The sequence below is a fragment of the Daktulosphaira vitifoliae genome, unplaced genomic scaffold, assembly GCF_025091365.1.
Source record: "Daktulosphaira vitifoliae isolate Bord-2020 unplaced genomic scaffold, ASM2509136v1 Scaffold_1, whole genome shotgun sequence".
Classification (NCBI taxonomy): domain Eukaryota; kingdom Metazoa; phylum Arthropoda; class Insecta; order Hemiptera; family Phylloxeridae; genus Daktulosphaira; species Daktulosphaira vitifoliae.
This window is the reverse complement of record NW_026099572.1, coordinates 23,451,536-23,469,200: the sequence shown is the minus strand read 5'-3', so window position 1 is coordinate 23,469,200 and position 17,665 is coordinate 23,451,536. Positions and strand designations below refer to the sequence as shown.

The window sequence follows — 17,665 nt, the reverse complement described above, 5'->3', positions numbered from 1 at the left end:
TGTTTATTATCAATTATGATTATCAATAGATATACTTTCTGTATTGTCAGTTAGTGTATTTATAAACTCATAACAATGTGCCTTACTACAATTGATAATAACAATGCTGTGTATCTGCTAATATCGATGTTATAAAAAACCAATTAGCTACCTATATTTGTAATCCCTTGTGTATTATACCTGTATATTAATTCAAAAATTTGAAACTTTAAATGATTATATCTAATAAACGAATTAAGTTATATTAAAAATTCAAATGCCATTTACTATTAAATTAAAAACTCAAACATTTTATTTAATTAAAAATATGTGTTACCATTTAAAAAAACAAAGTTGACCCCCTTCCAAGGCATAAGGGATGAACTTAAAAAGTATTACATAATTAAAAATTCAAGAATAATGTGTAACTAAAGATAATGAAAAAAAAAAATGTTTAAATTATTATTATTCTGAAAGTAATTGAGTGGGTTATGATAAAAAAATCACCCTGTATACCGTATGCTTTATTTTCACTTTGTAGCTAGACGTACAACAATCCGTTAACCATAACATCTATATTCTATTATTATTCCTTCATCTTTATTTCTATGACAACTTAGTTTAAAAAATAAGGAAATGTACCCTGACTACACATATTATTAATTGTCTTAAAGTATCCATAATGTATACTAAAATTATATTTAATAGATCAAATTCAAGAATTTTTTAAGGGAATCTACTGATTATTTGATAAAAAATAATAGTGGTCCAGAAAAACTTAAGGAAGAGGAAAAATATATGAACAAAAGACTAACCTAGTTGAAGGACTTACGGCACATTAATGGTAAATCTATATTTTGAAATTTTATAGAAAAAAACAACAAGAAAATGTTTGTATATATTGATAAATTTAAGTACTGGATTAATTTTATTATAATAAATCACTCTGTATGTTTTAAAATATGAAAATTTGATAGATTGTATTCCTCCAGCTCCTCCACTTTTCCAAGTTCTACCAACGCTTCTAAAAGCGGACAATAATATTAAAAACAAAGGTAAAGTTTATAGACCAGCTCTACCAATGAATCTTTTGGATGAAATCAAACGCGGTGTTATATTGAAGGTAAAATTTTTATAAATTAATAATTAAGTATGGTGCAAATTGCAAATGTGTTTTAGCTTCGATGCGAAGCTGAGAAGGTATTGGTTTTACTAAGATGTGTTTTTTTTTGTTACTGTTACCACTTTTTCTCAGCTCTCACCGAACCGATTTCTTTCAATAATACGTCAAAAGATCACAAATCGTATCTAGTCGAAGACATTACCCTCAAAAATTGAAAAAATTTCTCTCGTTCCCCGTAAATGGGGGAAATCACCGAAAAAATTACAAATTTAAAAATGGCTAATTTTCGAAATTTTTTCAATTTTTTTTACTAAAAACTGCCGTAACTTTTTTAAAAATAAACATATTAATATAATTCTTTTTTTTATAGATGCATGATGTCATTACCTATCATTTGGTATAATTCTTTTATAAATCTGACTTTTTACCTGCCCAAAGGGGGGGATTCAAACTGACAACTTTTTCAGAAAAAATTTACTTTTTCAACTTAAATTTTGAAAGTGTTCCGGAAAGTCTGACACTTTTATATATATCATAAATTAAAGCTAATGTAATATACTTTATCGTGAAAAAAAAAATATCGGACTTTATTTTATCTTCAGGGTGAAAATGGCTACCGAATGCTATTTTTGTGTGAAAATTTTCGATTTTGTATTTTACATTTTTAATTTTATTATGCTATAACTATTTGAAAAATGTATGGATCCATACAATTTTTTCATGAGAAGCAGTATTTATATACATCTTTCATTTGACATAATTTTTTTTTAAATCGGACCATTTCCCTATATTTGAGGGGGGTTCAAATCTAAAAAATGCATGTAGAAAGTAGAACTTTTTCAACTTAACTTTTGAAAGTGTTCCGGAAAGTCTGACACTTTTATAGTATCTTAAATTACAGCTAATGTAATGTACTTTATTATGCAAAAAAAAAAAATTTCGGACTTTATTTTGTCTTCACGGTGAAATTGGCTACCAAATGCTATTTTTGTGTGAAAAGTCTCGATTTTATTTTTAACTTTATAATGCTATAAACTTTATAATGCTATAACTTATTGAAAAGTGTATGGATCACCATAATTTTTTTATGAGAAATAATAATTTTTAATAATCCCTTTTTCATTCGATATACTTTATCTGAATCAGGATATTAATAACGAACTAGCAGATCATGTTGCTTTTGGAATAATCCACATATTTTTTAAAATTAAACACTATCTAAAGATTTGCATCGAAGCGTTTTTTATGATAGTGATTTTAATCACTGTCAGATATTATTATACTTGATCCAAATATGTCACGTCACCACTGTGCCACGACCCCCCTTTGCTGGGGTTTTTTTTTTTATTCTCATTTCAAGTTTTTCAAGATTATTATTATTTATATCTCGAGTAGATCAGGTAATTCTAAAAAGAATTATATTATATTCTAAAGTTTTAGTGGCGCGGTGGATACACTAGATGTTGACAAACCCTAGTATTAAGTCACGCTTGCCGCCGTAGTGTACGGAGGGTCGACCATACGTGCATTTTAAGGTGGTAAAATGCACCAGGTCCCAAGTGTAAAAGGCAACGGTAAACCACTGCACTTATCCCTTCCCTAGTAATATCAGTTGATCTTAGGTTATCTGGTATCCAACACACAAAAACGGGTAGGAATTAAAAGAAGAAGAAGTTTTAGTCATAAAAACTGGATTAGAATTAATAATTTTTTTTTTTTTGTTTTTTTAAAAGATTAATATTTGAAGAATTGGCGATTGAAATATACAAGACAGTATCAAATGACTATTTTAAACAGTAGTATTTCTTTTTTAATTGAATTCATCCCTAATAGAGATGTTTTATTTGTGAAACTATCTTACATTTAAGAGTTATGAGCCAGTTTTTTATAACACCTGTATTAACGACTTTGAATAAATATGTTGACTAATAGATTTTAGTTTTTTGGCCATACTTTGAAAATATAAAAAATTAGCGAAAACTAATATTTAATTTTTGAATTTATCTTTGATTTTCGTTTTAAGCACAAAAACAAGTCCAAAACTATTTTTTTATTTAATATTTTATATTAATATTGTATAAGCTATAATTTAAGGTAAATGTGTTGAAAAATGTTTCGAATGCTAGGAGTGACGACTATTTTCTCATATCGTGGGTTGCATTACAAATCATGTAACTTAATATAGCAGATATGTAAATAAGAAACATGGCCAATAAAATAAATCAAAATAAATTATTTATTTCTATATTTTGAGTTAAGTAGAGTAGTTGAACAAATGTGCAAAAAACATGTGGTTCTTAAAATTAATAAAAATCAAAAATAATGTATTTGCTAAATTTATAGTTTTATAGATTATTCATTATAACTATTTATTGAGAAATTTAGTAGCAATTAAAAAAAAAAACTACAAAACGTCAAGGCTTATTAATTTATAGACTTAAATTTCAATTTTCAATGATAACTGAACAATAGAAAACATGTTTTTACTAATATTGTTAGTACAGTGAAGACAATAAAATAATTAAAACTAGTTTTTACACCTTCATCAATAAATAAAATGTTTATTTCTTTTTAAATAAGAATTATTATATATTAAGAAAAAATTGTATTTATTAAACGCTTTATTTCTATTTTGAAAATACATAAAAATGACATTTTTTTAAACCTAAATCAACATAGTATTGTTATAAAATAAATAGAATTTCAATTAATCTATCATTTAAACTGTTTAACTTATTAGTTTTATTCGAAAACGTCAATTTATCAAACCAAAAATGTATTTCTACATTTTCATCGTGATGTATCTAACTAGTTGTCTTTCGAACGCAATTTTTTCGAATTTCTACCTTTGGACGAGGTGAAAAGATATTATTTAATTATTAATAAAAGTAAATTGTAAAATGTTTTCAAATTACAAAATTCATTTTGATGTGGATTATTTTTTATTTTATCTTATATAGATATAGCATTTTAACATTACGCATCAAATTTAATTCAAATTTGATTTTAGAATAAAAAAAAATTAGCCATAGTTTTATTCGAGAATTAAAATCTCATGAAAATAGTTAGTAATGCAATAATTAAAAGTAGCTCATACTTTAATTTTAAACTATGGTTACCATATCAAAATAATAAAAATATTTTTAACAAAAAATGAGCATTTTTCTCTTAAAAAAAAATTTTTCCAAAACGGATTTTAGTTTTTTTTTTATTTAACTATTCTTATATAAAAATACGGTAGCATAGTGTATTGCAGCTATGTGTGGACGTGGCATAGTTGGGACAAATATAGTAGATTGATAGTTCTTTAATTTATATGTATTATATATGAATACATTTTTGCTACTCATCAATTAATACACTGGTCTACAAGGAATTTTCATCAGAGACCAAAATATACTTTTTTAAACCTTTTTGCGCCGATTTAAAATTTGCAATTAGATTGTTTTTATCATATCTTTTTGAGATTATTACTATGTATCTAACTACTAGTTTTTCAAACGCAATTCTATTCAAAAATTCACCTTTTAACGAGGTAAAACGGTATTATTTAATTATTAATAAAAGTAAATTCTTAAATTTTTTCTAATTAAAAAATTTATTTTGAGAAATATATAAATATTTATTAAGATGTAGATTATTTATTTTAAATAATTTTGTCGTATATTGATATAGCATAAAATTTAATATAAATTTGATTTTAGAAAAAAAAAAATTGGTCATGGTTTTATTCGAGATCAAAATCTCATGAAAATAGTAATGCGATAATTAAAGTGTAGCTAATACTTTAATTTTAAACTATGGTTGCCATATCAAAATAATAAAAATATTAGCGGGTTTTATTTATTTATTTATTTTTTAACAAACAAGGAGCGCTTTTCTTTTAAATAAGAATTTTTCCAAAACTGATTTTAGTTTAATTTTTTTGGATTTAACAATTTTTATAAAAAAAAAATGGTAGTACAGTGGGGTTACATCACAGTGTAGTCGTGGCATAAATGGGACACGTTTACATGATTAGTGGTTTTTTCTTTACATTTATATGTATAATATTTGGATACATTATTGTTATTTATGAAAAAATACACTGGTCTACAAACAATTTTTACCAAGGCCAGAATATACTTTTCTCAACCCATTTTTGAAAAAAATTAATAACAAATACTAAAAAATAACACTTAGTAAAATAATTTGAATATGATTAATGAATTTCTTCACACGACGGGAGACTACAGTGATAACGTCCTTAATATTCATTGAAGTTATTGAATCTAAATGAGATAAAGATCAAATGAATTAAAAATTGTTTTCTAACTTTAAAAATGCATAAAATTTAATGCCACAGGCGTATTGGTATATCGCACCCTAAGCATGAAGAGACACTAATGTTACCGATACAACTACTGTACGTTGTATTCGTCGATCAATAAAAATGGCAATTTAGGCTAGTTCAAATTTCAAAGTTATTTTTCTCGACTTAAAAGAAACAAAAAATTGAAATAAGTTTAACGTAATATACTATGTCAATTTGATTTATATAATATTTATAAAAATCAGTGTACTCCACTTGTAAAGTATTATAAAATAAAATACAAAAGCGAGAAATTTTTACACAAAAAAGCATATTTTTAAATATAGTAATCATTTTCACCATGAAGACTAACCAAAGTTCAAGTATATTACATAAGCTACAATTTAAGATATGTATAAAATTGTCAGTGTTTCCGGAACATTTTCAAAAGTCAAGTTGAAAAAGTTAATTTTTTGTTGAAAAGTTATTATTTTGAATCCTCCCTGTGGGCATATATAAAAATACGGTTCTATTCATCTATTTATCAAAAAGTTATGACAGTTTTAGTAAAAAAAATTGAAAAAATGTCCGAAATTACCAATTTTTTAATTTGTAATTTTTTCGGAGATTTCCTCCATACACAGGGAACGAAAGAAATTGATTCCATTTTTGAGGGTAATATCTTCGGTTTGTTAGATTTGTGATCTTTTGACGTATCGTTGAAAGAAATCGGTTAGGTAAGAGCTAAGAAAAAAAGTTAACAGATACAAAAAATAATCAAATTAATAACTTCACAGCTTCTCATCAAGCCTAAAATAAGGGGATTCGTCCCCTTTTCATCTCTTTCTCAATACGTCTATTTAAGTTCACTTATTTCTTATGAATACTTTCAAATAAGTTTTTGTACAAGTTGTTAAAATTGTTTGAATTTCCAATTTTTACGCAAAATGATAATTTTTTTTTAACTTGGATGTCAGTTTTCACCACAAAGACAAGTCCAGAGGACAAATTTCTTTCTTCAAATTAAAGTTAATTTTTAAAAAAATTATGACAGTCTTAAGAAAAAAAAAGTTTAAAAAATTACCGATTTTTAATACTTTAATTTTTTGAATGATTTCCCTCATTTACGGGAATATTGAATTTTTTTTCAATTTTTGTGCCTAATGTTTTTAGCTAGATAGATTAATTGGAGATAAATGCGCCATTAATTCTCCCTCATCTACAATAAAATTATAATATATAAGATTTATGTTATAATTATAAATATTTTCTTTTCTTTTTTTTTTTTATATAGTTTCCTATAAAAATTACAATATTAAGTTATTAAATATCAATATCAGAAAAATTTTAATTTAAATACTATATTAATTATTAATTTATATAATTTATCTATAAATCATGAAAGTTTTCATTAGGAAAACTGGCTTAAGAAAATAATAGTTGATTTGCTTTTGGAATAATCCAACAATTCATTATAAAAATTAAACACTATCTACAAATTTGTATCGATGCGTTTTTTATGAAAATAACTTTAATCAGTGTTTCAAACTGTTTTTATCTAAAAATTTTAATTAATATTATTATTAACTCTAAATTCATAAAATTCAATTAAATGACAATTAATTATTTATTTTAGAACTTGGAATTGATTAAAACATGCCAGAATAAATTGATAGGTTTGTTTGATAAATATGATAATGAAGGTATGGACTTAAAAATGTTTAAAGACCTATTGAGTTATTTTAAAATGGTACACAATTTGAATGATAGTAAAATTGAAACATTATTCATTGATGAAGTTAAAAATAGTAAGTAAAATTCTATTATAACTGATTATTTTAATATATTTGCATACTTTTTATTTGTATCGTTCAAGTTAATAGGTACAACAACATTTTGGTTTAAGACAGTGGTTAAAGTGGGAAAAACTAGAAAGGGGCACAATAGTTTTTAAAAAAATGATGGCGTTCCCGAGCAACATCGAATTGCCTCCTTTCAAAGGCTAATAATTGTATTGATCATAATAAACAAATATACTTTATTATTGCACTGTTTGAAGTGTATATTTGTGATTATTGAACTTTTATTATTATAAGTTAGAACAAATAAGATTGTTTCGTATTTAGAGATACAGCTTAGTAAAAAAAAAATTATCTCAATGAAGGTATATATTAGAACCTTCCTATAATTTTTGTTATTTCATTAAAAATCAACTAGAAATGAATATTATACAAAACATCATAAAGTTAGAATTAATATTCAATTTATTATGGAAATAAATGCAAAATGATTTTTTTTAATTTTAAATATTATACTATAACAGAAACAAGCTGAGAAAAATATATTAACAATAATCCAATTTAGGTAGGTATTTACATATAAAAATATGAAATGACAAATTTAGAAATATAATTTATAAAATATTCAACAAACTAAATATATATCAACAACTATGGTAGGTTATATTAATATAACAAATGTTTATATCATCTTAAATTTTTATTTCTATCACTTAGTAACCTTTAATATAATAAATCTTATAGTTCCATGTATAGTCATACATTAATTACATGAATTCTTAAGCTTAAATTAAAGAATTAATTTATTAAACTTTTGAATAATTAAAAAAATATCAATAATTATATCATGGTCGGCCGTGCTCCAAGTAATTATATTACCACAGGACCGATTTCTTTCAATGATACGTCAAAGAATCTTTTAAGATAATTCAATTTCTTCGAAAATTATTTTTTTTTAACAATTTTGAAATTTTAATCATTCAAATCAATATATATATATATATATATATATTATGATATGATATATAATATATATCAGACAGATTTTGATCTCAAGTAACTACATTTAAATATCATTGGACTGATTACATATTTATAAACATTATTTTTACAATAGATAGAACAAAAACATACTTTGGTAGAACAACTATTATAATTGAGGACTTTTTTTTCTCAGCGGACTTCCTAGAATTCGAAAAATTATAAAATAAATGGGACCTAGACAAATGTAATTATTACACAAAATAAATTTATGTTATAGAGTAACCCAATTTTATGTAACAGATACAATGTCAAATGTTGTATTAAATAATTATATATTTGGAGTGTTAATTGTAATTTCCCACCTTAATAAATATATTTTTATATAACCATAATTTTAATGTTTATGCCTATAGAAAATAGTGGTAGTTTCCCTATCGCGTCCCGTTTTAGCTTCGATGCAAAGCTGAGAAGGTATTGGTTTTACTAAGATGTTTTTTTTTTTTTTTTTGTGCCTGTTACCACTTTTTCTCAGCTCTTACCGAACGGATTTCTTTTAACGACACGTCAAAAAATCACAAAGCGTTATCCTCAAAATTGAAAAAAATTCCTTCGTTCCCCGTAAATGGGGAAAATCTCCAAAAAATTACAAATCTCTAATTTTTAACATTTTTAACATTTTTTTACATAAAACTGCTATAAATTTTTCAAAAATGAACAAATCAATATAATTTTTTTTATAGATACATAATGTCTTAACCTATCATTTGGTATATTTTTTTTATAAATCTGACTCCTTACCTGCCCAATGGGGGAGATTCCAAATATAAATTTTTTCACAAAGAGTTAACTTTTGAAAGTGTTCCGAAAAGTCTAAGACCAATTTGGTATATTTAAAAAAATGTTCATAACTTCAAGATTGATGGTTAATTTGTCGTCGGGATGGCGAATGGCATTTTAATTTACTGAATTTATTTATAGCTAACTAAATGGAACCATTTGCAATAGATTCCCATAACCAACAAATGTTATTTAATATCTTTTTTATGATTTAATTTTATTACTCCTCAATTTGTAATAAGGATTTTTAATTTTACTCGCTATAAAATTAATTTTTTTTAAATAAAATTAAATATATATATTTACTTAAGTAACTTTTAAAATAAAAAAATTCATCAGATATACATTATATATTAGTGAAATAACATTTGATTCGTTATCCAGAAAAACAATGTGCATATGGCTAAAATGTTTGAAAAAATGAAAATAGCCGGTATATACGCTTATTTTTATATTATTGATAATCGTTTTAAATTATAGGGATTATCGAAAAATTTATAGTTGATAAAAAGTTATTTTATTAATTTATCAAGTTGAATTATTCCATTATTAATTAAAAAACTGACATCTAGTTCCTTTTAATCAATTAATAATTTTTTTGTTTATTTTTTCTTAGCATTCAGAAACATATACGCGAAACATTATAACAAAGTAATTAAACATTTAAAAAAACATGAAATCGCACCGGAAGCACTTGTTCGATTAGAAGCTGCGGGATTTAGAATTGATTGGAATACGGCTGATGACTCATTACATCTAAAAAAAGTATGACACATTCAAAACGTCTAACCTCCGTTTGTGCCGTTCGTGGCACATTATAGAAGGTCTGAAGGCCCTGTTTCGCACTCACTTATTTACTAATCCTTCTTTAGCAAAGTAACTATCAGTAATTATTTCCTATAAACTTTATTGTATTATTTTATCTGTCTGAACTACCTTAACTCAATTTTATAAGTTTTAAAAAAATCCACCTACTTCTTGTTAAAATAATTAATACTTTTGAACTAAAAAAAATACGCTATTATATAAATAATTGACGTATACATTTTTTTTATTAACATATTTCTTCTTCTTCCTCGCCTTAATCCCAACTACTTGGGGTCGGCCACCCTTATCCTAAACTTCCACTTGACACAATCTCCCACATTCTCTACGCTCACATCATCTATCCTCATATCGCATTCAATAACATCTCTCTATCTCTTTTTGGTCTTCCTCTACCTCTTCTTCCTTCAACATTCATTTCTATAACTGTTCTTACTAGCGATGGGAAATATCGAATAGAAACTATCGAACTATTCGATAGTTGTCCACTATTCGAACTATTCGATAGTCATTTAAAAAATATTCGAATAGTAAAAATATTCGATAGTTACACAATATATTCGAATAGTTTTTAAACTATTCAATAGTCTATTCGAATAGTTTTTAAAACTATTCGATAGTTTATGCTAAAAATAAACTATTCAGTTGTATAAACACAATTTGAATAGTTATACGATACTTTAAAATATTTGAAAATGCCCATCACTAATTTTTACTATTATTAATTGTATAATAATTTATTTATAAGTATTCATTAATTATCTTCTTATTATAATTAAGTATACTTAATACAAATTTTAGGTAAAACTAATCGAATATTTTTTAAAACCATTCGGTAGCCCATTCGAATAGTTTATGCCAAAAATAAACTATTCGATAGTTTATGCTAAAAATAAACTATTCGGTTGTATAAAAACTATTCGAATTGTTATTCGATAGTTTTCAAAAACTATCGAATACTATTCAATAGTTTAAAATATTCGAAAATGCCCATCACTAGTTCTTACGGCTTCCAATTAAAATTTTGAATATTTTTTTAAATGTCATTAATTACGGTAATTTCAACAAATATTTTTTAATTTCTAAAATTAAGGAGTTTTACAAATTTTTAGATTCAACTAGATAAAAATCTGGTTCTTTTTATGTATAAATCATAACCTAGTAGACCGTTCCCGCCTATTGCGTATTTGGACAAATATTTATAATCCCTTTGATTCGTGTCTCAAATACCGACAACCGTCTGAAAGATGACGAATAACAAATGCTGATGAACGAATGTCGAACACTCATTCATACAAGTAACCCATTCACACTGCTTGATAAATATAGACAAATAACGAATAATAATGGCAATATATACGACTAATGGGAACAAATTAAGGAATATAATAGGAGTAATGGGAAATCAGATTAAAATTCATGCAAACATAAAAAGTTTACTCTGAACTTATGTTCTTTAGTAACACATTAAAAACAGTCAACTATATAAATGACGTGTTACAGTTGAGCCCGACGCAATCAACTATAAACGCATTTTTTTGTGACTATCATTTATTTTCTTTATTTTCTTTTCTTAATTTTACTATATTTTAAGTTTTAGCTTCGATACAAAGCTGAGAAGATATTTTTTTGTGGCTATGATTTATTTTGCCAACCCTCACTAGACCTACTATTTCAAAGATACGTCAAATGATTATAATTCGTATTTAATTTTAGTTATTTCTCTTAAAAATCGAAAAAATATTCCTTATTCAAATAATAAGTAGCTTAACCAGAGAATTTTTTCACGGAAATCGTACATTCTTCTTTAACTTTGATGTCCGTTTTCACCACGAAAACAAGTCCAGAGGTCAAATTTTTTTTTCTTCAAATTAAAGTATATTACATTAGCTTTAATTTAAGATATTTATAAAAGTGTCAGTCTTTCCGGAATACTTTCAAAAATTAAATTGAATATGTCCTAGTTTCATATGCATGTTTAAAGTTTTGACCCCCCTGATATAAAGGGGTATGATCGGATTTATAAAAAAAGCGTGTCAGATGAAAGAGGTATATAAAAATTTATTATAAAAAATAAAAATAATATTGATCTATACATTTTTACAAAAGTTATAACAATATAAATTTAATAATATAAAATATAAAATCGAGAATTTTTTGACGGAAATCGTACGTTTTTCTTTAACTTTGATGTCCAATTTCACCACAAAAACAAGTCCAGATGTTAAATTTTTTTTTTCAAAATAAAGTATATTACATAAGCCTTAATTTAAGTTATATATAAAAGTTTCGATCTTTCCGGAACATTTTCAAAAGTTAAGTTGTAAAAGTTACCATTTTGAAACCTTTCCTGTGGGCTGGTTGTTGGATACGGATCACGAAAGGGCGTTTTATTAAAATTTGTATTATGACTCATAACGCCACTCGCACTACCACCACTGGTTGTGCGAGAAATTCATTATGTCAGATGATAACGTACGCGTTTGATGTATGATATCGATGTGAAAATCCTTTGAGTTGTAGTGTATGTGGTGCTGTAACTATTTTGGCCCTTGTCAATGTGTTCCATAAGGCTTTTTCGTGCATAATAGTTTTTTTTATATATAGACAATCGCCATAGCGATTCGTGTGTATCTTAGTACGCAAATATAGTAAATTCGCCCTGCGACTCGCCTGTACCCATGTACATCGCCATATCATCGCTTTGCGATTAACCACATCCTATTGATGTTAGTGAATTGTATCCACCATTTTGTTGAAAGGTTATTCATTCCAGATCAGTTAATTTGAACAACTTTCAAGACTACAGTAATAGCTAAGTAATCTTATAATAATCTTATTACTTTTACATATATTACTATTTATTTGTCTCTGCGCCAGTGTGGCATTAGTGTTAAGTGCCCCCCCCCTCTTTAACATTAGTACATATATAAGAATGTTTCATGTTAAAAATACAGTTTATTGTTTTATATTCTTTCAATACATTTATTCATTTATACAGTCCACTCCATACTTCTTTCTCCTGCATGATATATATACTCCAGAAACGAACAGTAACTAACCTGCACATCATTACCGGGCGTTTCGTTCAAACACTGGTAAAGGGTCAAACATTTACAAAAATATATAAAATGATAGGTAAATACCTAAGGTATCTATAAAAAAAAATTATATCGATTCGGTCATTTTTAAAAAAGTTATGACAATTTTTAAGGGTTATGTGTTTGACTAGATACGATTTGTGAATTTTTGACGTATTGTTCATCAAAATCGGTCCAGCGAGACCTGAGATTGAGCGTTCACAGGCACAAAAAAAAAAAAAAATAAATAAATAAAAAAAAAAAAAAACACATCATAGTAAAATTAATACCTTCTCATCTTCGCATTGAAATTAAAAAACGACGAGGCAATTTAAAACATTATCAATTTTTATTCTTTACTCAAAACTTTATTTTAAATATATTTTATAAGACGCTTTTTTGGTAATGAAATTGACCGTACGTAAATTACGAAAGAACAAAAAAAAAATTGATTTTATTGAATGTTTAAATTATTGTATACTTTTAAGTTTTACACGTTAGATCAATCCAGTATTGGCGGCCAGTACTTGTTGCTGGCACAATATTTCTTTAATACTGGTCATACAAAATCGTACTTAGTCAGTCAATATTAGAAAAGCGTTATTTATCAATCAACTCTTATCATTTGTAAATTTATAAACACTAAATAGTGTGATCATATTTTAAAATTTAAATAATTTATTTTAAATAAATCATCTTACCCAGGTTACTCTATGGTTACTTTTTGATTTTACTCAAAAAATCATGTCGTCTCCATTATTTTTATTTTGAAAAAGTCTGTATTACTTATTTTAAATGATTATTAATGAGGTTACGTTTTGGTGCTACCACTGGACCGTAACACTTAATAGTTTTGTGGATATTTAACGTCTAATAATAATTTATACCTTAAATTAGCATAGTTTAGCCCGATCATTTAATCACAACAATTTATTAACTTCCATTATAATTTTATGGAAAATTAATTAAAGGTTATTAAAAAATGTTGCAAACAAAGATCAATGTTGGCACAAAGTGGGGTAATTCCTCGCACATAATAAGGATGTAATTGGAGTTTTGTTTTAGGTGGGATATACAAGAATATATAAATTAGAAAAGATGTAAATATCCTCTCCAAACGGATAAGATGTTGTCTTTTTATTATAAACAGCCTAACACTGAAACATACATCATAGCTGGTTTCAATATAGTCTTATAAAACTTACCTTTCAGCCACATTGGAATTATTTTATAGCATAACATACCAGACACTCCAATCCACTTCAACCACTGTTACATAAAACTGTGTCTACCATCCTCGTCAATACCACCGCTCTTTTGCACAACTGATTCTAAATACTTAAAACTTTCCACCTCTCCTATCACATTCTCGCTTATTGTCAATAATCCCCACATTTCACCTACCTCCTGTACCCCTTTATAAAATGTACTCTATATATTTTCTCCTATTTATTTTTAAACTCTTTTCTTCAAGAGTTGATCTTCACACATCTAGCCTTTGATTGATTTCCTCCTATTAACACTATATCGTCGTCAAATAACATTCATCCATCACTATGAAAATAAGTCAGGACTTAAAGCAGAACCTTGGTGCACTCCTACTCTTACCCTAAACTCTTAAGTTACTTCTCTCACACTTTTTACCCTATTATAAGTGCCATAATACATATCTTCTATTATATTAATGTACCTTTTCGGGACTCATTTTCTCATTAATGACCACTTTAAAACCTCTATCGGTACTCTATCATACGCTTTCTCCAAATCTATAAATATTATAGAAAATTTTTTATTCTTTTCCCTATACTTTTATATTAGTTTATTAGTTATCTTTCCAAGCAAAATACCAATGTAACTAATATATTTTATTTGTATTTTATGTTTAACATTACTTCTTTGGTAAATATTACATTAATTATTAAAATTGTTTTTTATCAATAAAAGTAAAATTATTGTGCTTGCCTGTTTTAATAATTGATTCAACACCTCTTTAGAGAAAAAATTCTAACAATGACCCTGCTTGTAGAAGTGTTTATCTATTCTACTCGACAAAATTACAAATTATTATAATTTCATTTTTTTTTTAATAATTAAGATTTTTATAGGAAACCTTGACTATATGAACAAGTCATAAAATGATAAAATGATTCGAAAATCAATTTTTCTTTTTTTACATTTTCATTTTTATAGACATCACAAATAATTTTAAAAACTTATACTGAACATTTTCAATTCGACTGGTACATGATATATAGTGTGGTGACCAAACAATTGATCCATACTCAAGATGAGATCTAACTAAGGAAAAATATAAAGTTTTTAAGGCATTAGTATTTTTAAAATTTATCGTGCTTCTATTAATAAAACCAAGCTTCTTAAAAGCTTTTTTAATAAAGGTGTTAATATGGGTGGAAAAATCCAAATTAAAATCTAAGATTATCCCTAAGTCTGATAGAGGCAACTCTTGTAACTATATTACTATCAATCAAATAATTATAGGTGATTATATTATTTATTCGGGAAAACGTAATCACACTACATTTATTTATATTTAATGGAAGGTGATTAACACGACTCCATTCAACAAATTTATCTAAATTTGACTGCAATTTTATTGCATCTTTTGGTGATTTAATAACTGAAAATAATTTCACATCATCAGCAAATAATAGAATATTAACTGAGCTATCAAAAATAGATGGTAAATCATTTATAAATAGTATGAATAAGAGGGGACCTAAGTGCGACCCTTGTGGTACACCAGAAGTAACCAAAAATTCATTAGAAATAAAACTATTAATTTTAACCACCTGGGTACGAGAACATAGGTAAGATTTTAACCAATTAAAAAATGTACCATGAATACCAACACAAGATAATTTATGTAATAGAATATTGTGGTTTACTTTATCAAACGCTTTCTGAAAGTCTGTATAAATAGTGTCCAATTGAACACGTTGATTTAAAGCCGAAAGGATTTTCTCCTGAAAAAGTAGAATATTTGTAGAAACTGACATTTTGGGTCTGAAACCATGTTGATTATTAGAAATGAGGGGAGTCATAATTAAAGACAATTTTTTTGTAATTAGTGCTTCAAACATTTTCGGAATTATGGACATTTTGGAAATCGGCCTATAACTTGTAACATTATGTTTATCTCCAGATTTATATACTGGTGTTACAAATGACCTTTTCCAAATGTTAGGGAAATAACCCAAACTTAATGATTTATTAAAAATCATATGAAGCGGACGAGCAAGAACCGAGCTACAATTTTTTAAAAATATAGGTGGAATACCATCAGGTCCAGTACCAGCATGAGCATTTAAAGAATTTAAATAATCAACAATTTCATTCAGATAGATAGTCCAGGAGTGTAAATTCAAATAATTATCAGATCCACCAGAAGGGAGAGGATCAAGTCTATTAAAGAGCGGAAGATCTTTGGTATAGACACTTGTAAAATAGTTTGCAAATAATTGAGTTGTTTCTAAAATATTAGTAGAAGATGAGTTATAGTAATTTACACTGTCCGGAACAGAATTATTAGACTTCTTTAGAGAGTTAATGTAATTCCAAAAAGGTTTGATATTTGTTTGAATACTGTTTTCAATATTGGAAATATATTGAGCATGGCATATATTAATAAGATGTTTACATTTTTTTCTTAAAATAGAGAAATCATAATTAGTATCAGAAGGGAATAATTTGNATCATAATAATTAATATCAGAAGGGAATAATTTAAATTTTTTATGGGCACATTTTTTTTTAATTATACAATCTCTGAGTTCAGAATTTGCCCATATAAGTGTATATTTATTATATATTTTTGTTTTGGGCATAAATAAATCAAAAGAGTAATAAATAATTTCATAAAATTTTTCAATAAGCAATTCAAAAGATAAATTATAATTCAGATTAAGATCAAAATCAATACTCTGAAGAAAATGAGAAATATCATCAAAGTTACAGTTTTTAAAGTTATAAACTAATGGAGATTCAAAATGTTCATTACCCAATGAATTATTAAATTGTATTATAAAATCTAATGGTGGATGATAATTATCAATTATAGGAACAATAGATTCTGATGAATGTAAACTATTTGTAAGTTCAATATCAGCACTAATCAATATGCAATCAAGAGTTCGACCACTTCAGTTAATTATTTGGTTTACTTGTTTCAAATTTAAGAAATTTATATAACAGTTAAAAATTAGAGAACCTGTAATATGATCTTGAGTGATTGGATCGATAGACCAGTCAAACTGATTTAAATTAAAATCACCAGTTATAACATAATTATAATTGGGGTACATTAAATAAATAGACTCTATGACCTCACAGTGCTTAGAATATACATCACAAGAACTGCCTGGTGAAATATAAATACAACCTAAAATTATATTAACATTATTTAAACTAATTTTCAAAAAAATTTGTTCAATTCCCATAACACTAGAGACTTTTAATACGTCACAACTAATTTTTTTATTTACTGCAATTAGTACACCACCACCTCGTTTTTCACCATAGGACAAAAATATTACGATCATTACGATATAAATTATNACAAATTATTACGATCATTACGATATAAATTATAATTAGTGAAACCAAGTTCAGAATCAAAAACATTTTCATTAAGCCAAGTTTCAGTTAAACATATTATATTATAATTAACATTCAACAATGCGTTGTGTAAAAAAGGGATCTTTGTTAAAAGACCACGGACATTTTGGTAG

At 26.0% G+C, this 17,665-nt stretch overlaps 2 protein-coding genes across 11 annotated transcripts in view; one reads left to right on the top strand and one right to left on the bottom strand.

The window, feature by feature from the left end:
• The window catches only part of LOC126896168 (uncharacterized), a 101,920-nt gene that overhangs the window by 39,722 nt on the left and 44,533 nt on the right, over positions 1 to 17,665 (bottom strand). The gene's annotated exons all lie outside the window — the stretch shown is intronic.
• On the top strand, positions 685 to 10,414 carry LOC126896173 (uncharacterized). 5 transcript variants are annotated; one of them, XM_050668743.1, is made up of 4 exons: positions 685 to 823; positions 957 to 1,102; positions 7,030 to 7,201; positions 9,630 to 10,414. In XM_050668743.1, the coding sequence occupies exons 2-4, from the start codon at positions 1,061 to 1,063 to the stop codon at positions 9,782 to 9,784; spliced, it is 369 nt and encodes a 122-aa protein (XP_050524700.1). In that variant the 5' UTR covers positions 685 to 823; positions 957 to 1,060; the 3' UTR covers positions 9,785 to 10,414. The 5 variants fall into 5 exon arrangements, 2 of the variants coding, with proteins under 2 accessions (XP_050524700.1, XP_050524699.1); XM_050668742.1 differs by having other exon boundaries at positions 972 to 1,102; positions 9,630 to 10,413; XR_007701783.1 differs by lacking the exons at positions 685 to 823; positions 957 to 1,102; positions 9,630 to 10,414 and adding exons at positions 3,781 to 3,959; positions 7,270 to 7,547.

What these genes read in the sequence shown, in the direction of transcription:
- LOC126896173 (XM_050668743.1), top strand. Translation starts at nt 1,061, where the DNA reads ATGAATCTTTTGGATGAAATCAAACGCGGTGTTATATTGAAG. An exon ending in AACGCGGTGTTATATTGAAG is followed by an intron (nt 1,103 to 7,029) that starts GTAAAATTTTTA and finishes TATTTATTTTAG; the next exon opens with AACTTGGAATTGATTAAAAC. An exon ending in CATTGATGAAGTTAAAAATA is followed by an intron (nt 7,202 to 9,629) that starts GTAAGTAAAATT and finishes ATTTTTTCTTAG; the next exon opens with CATTCAGAAACATATACGCG.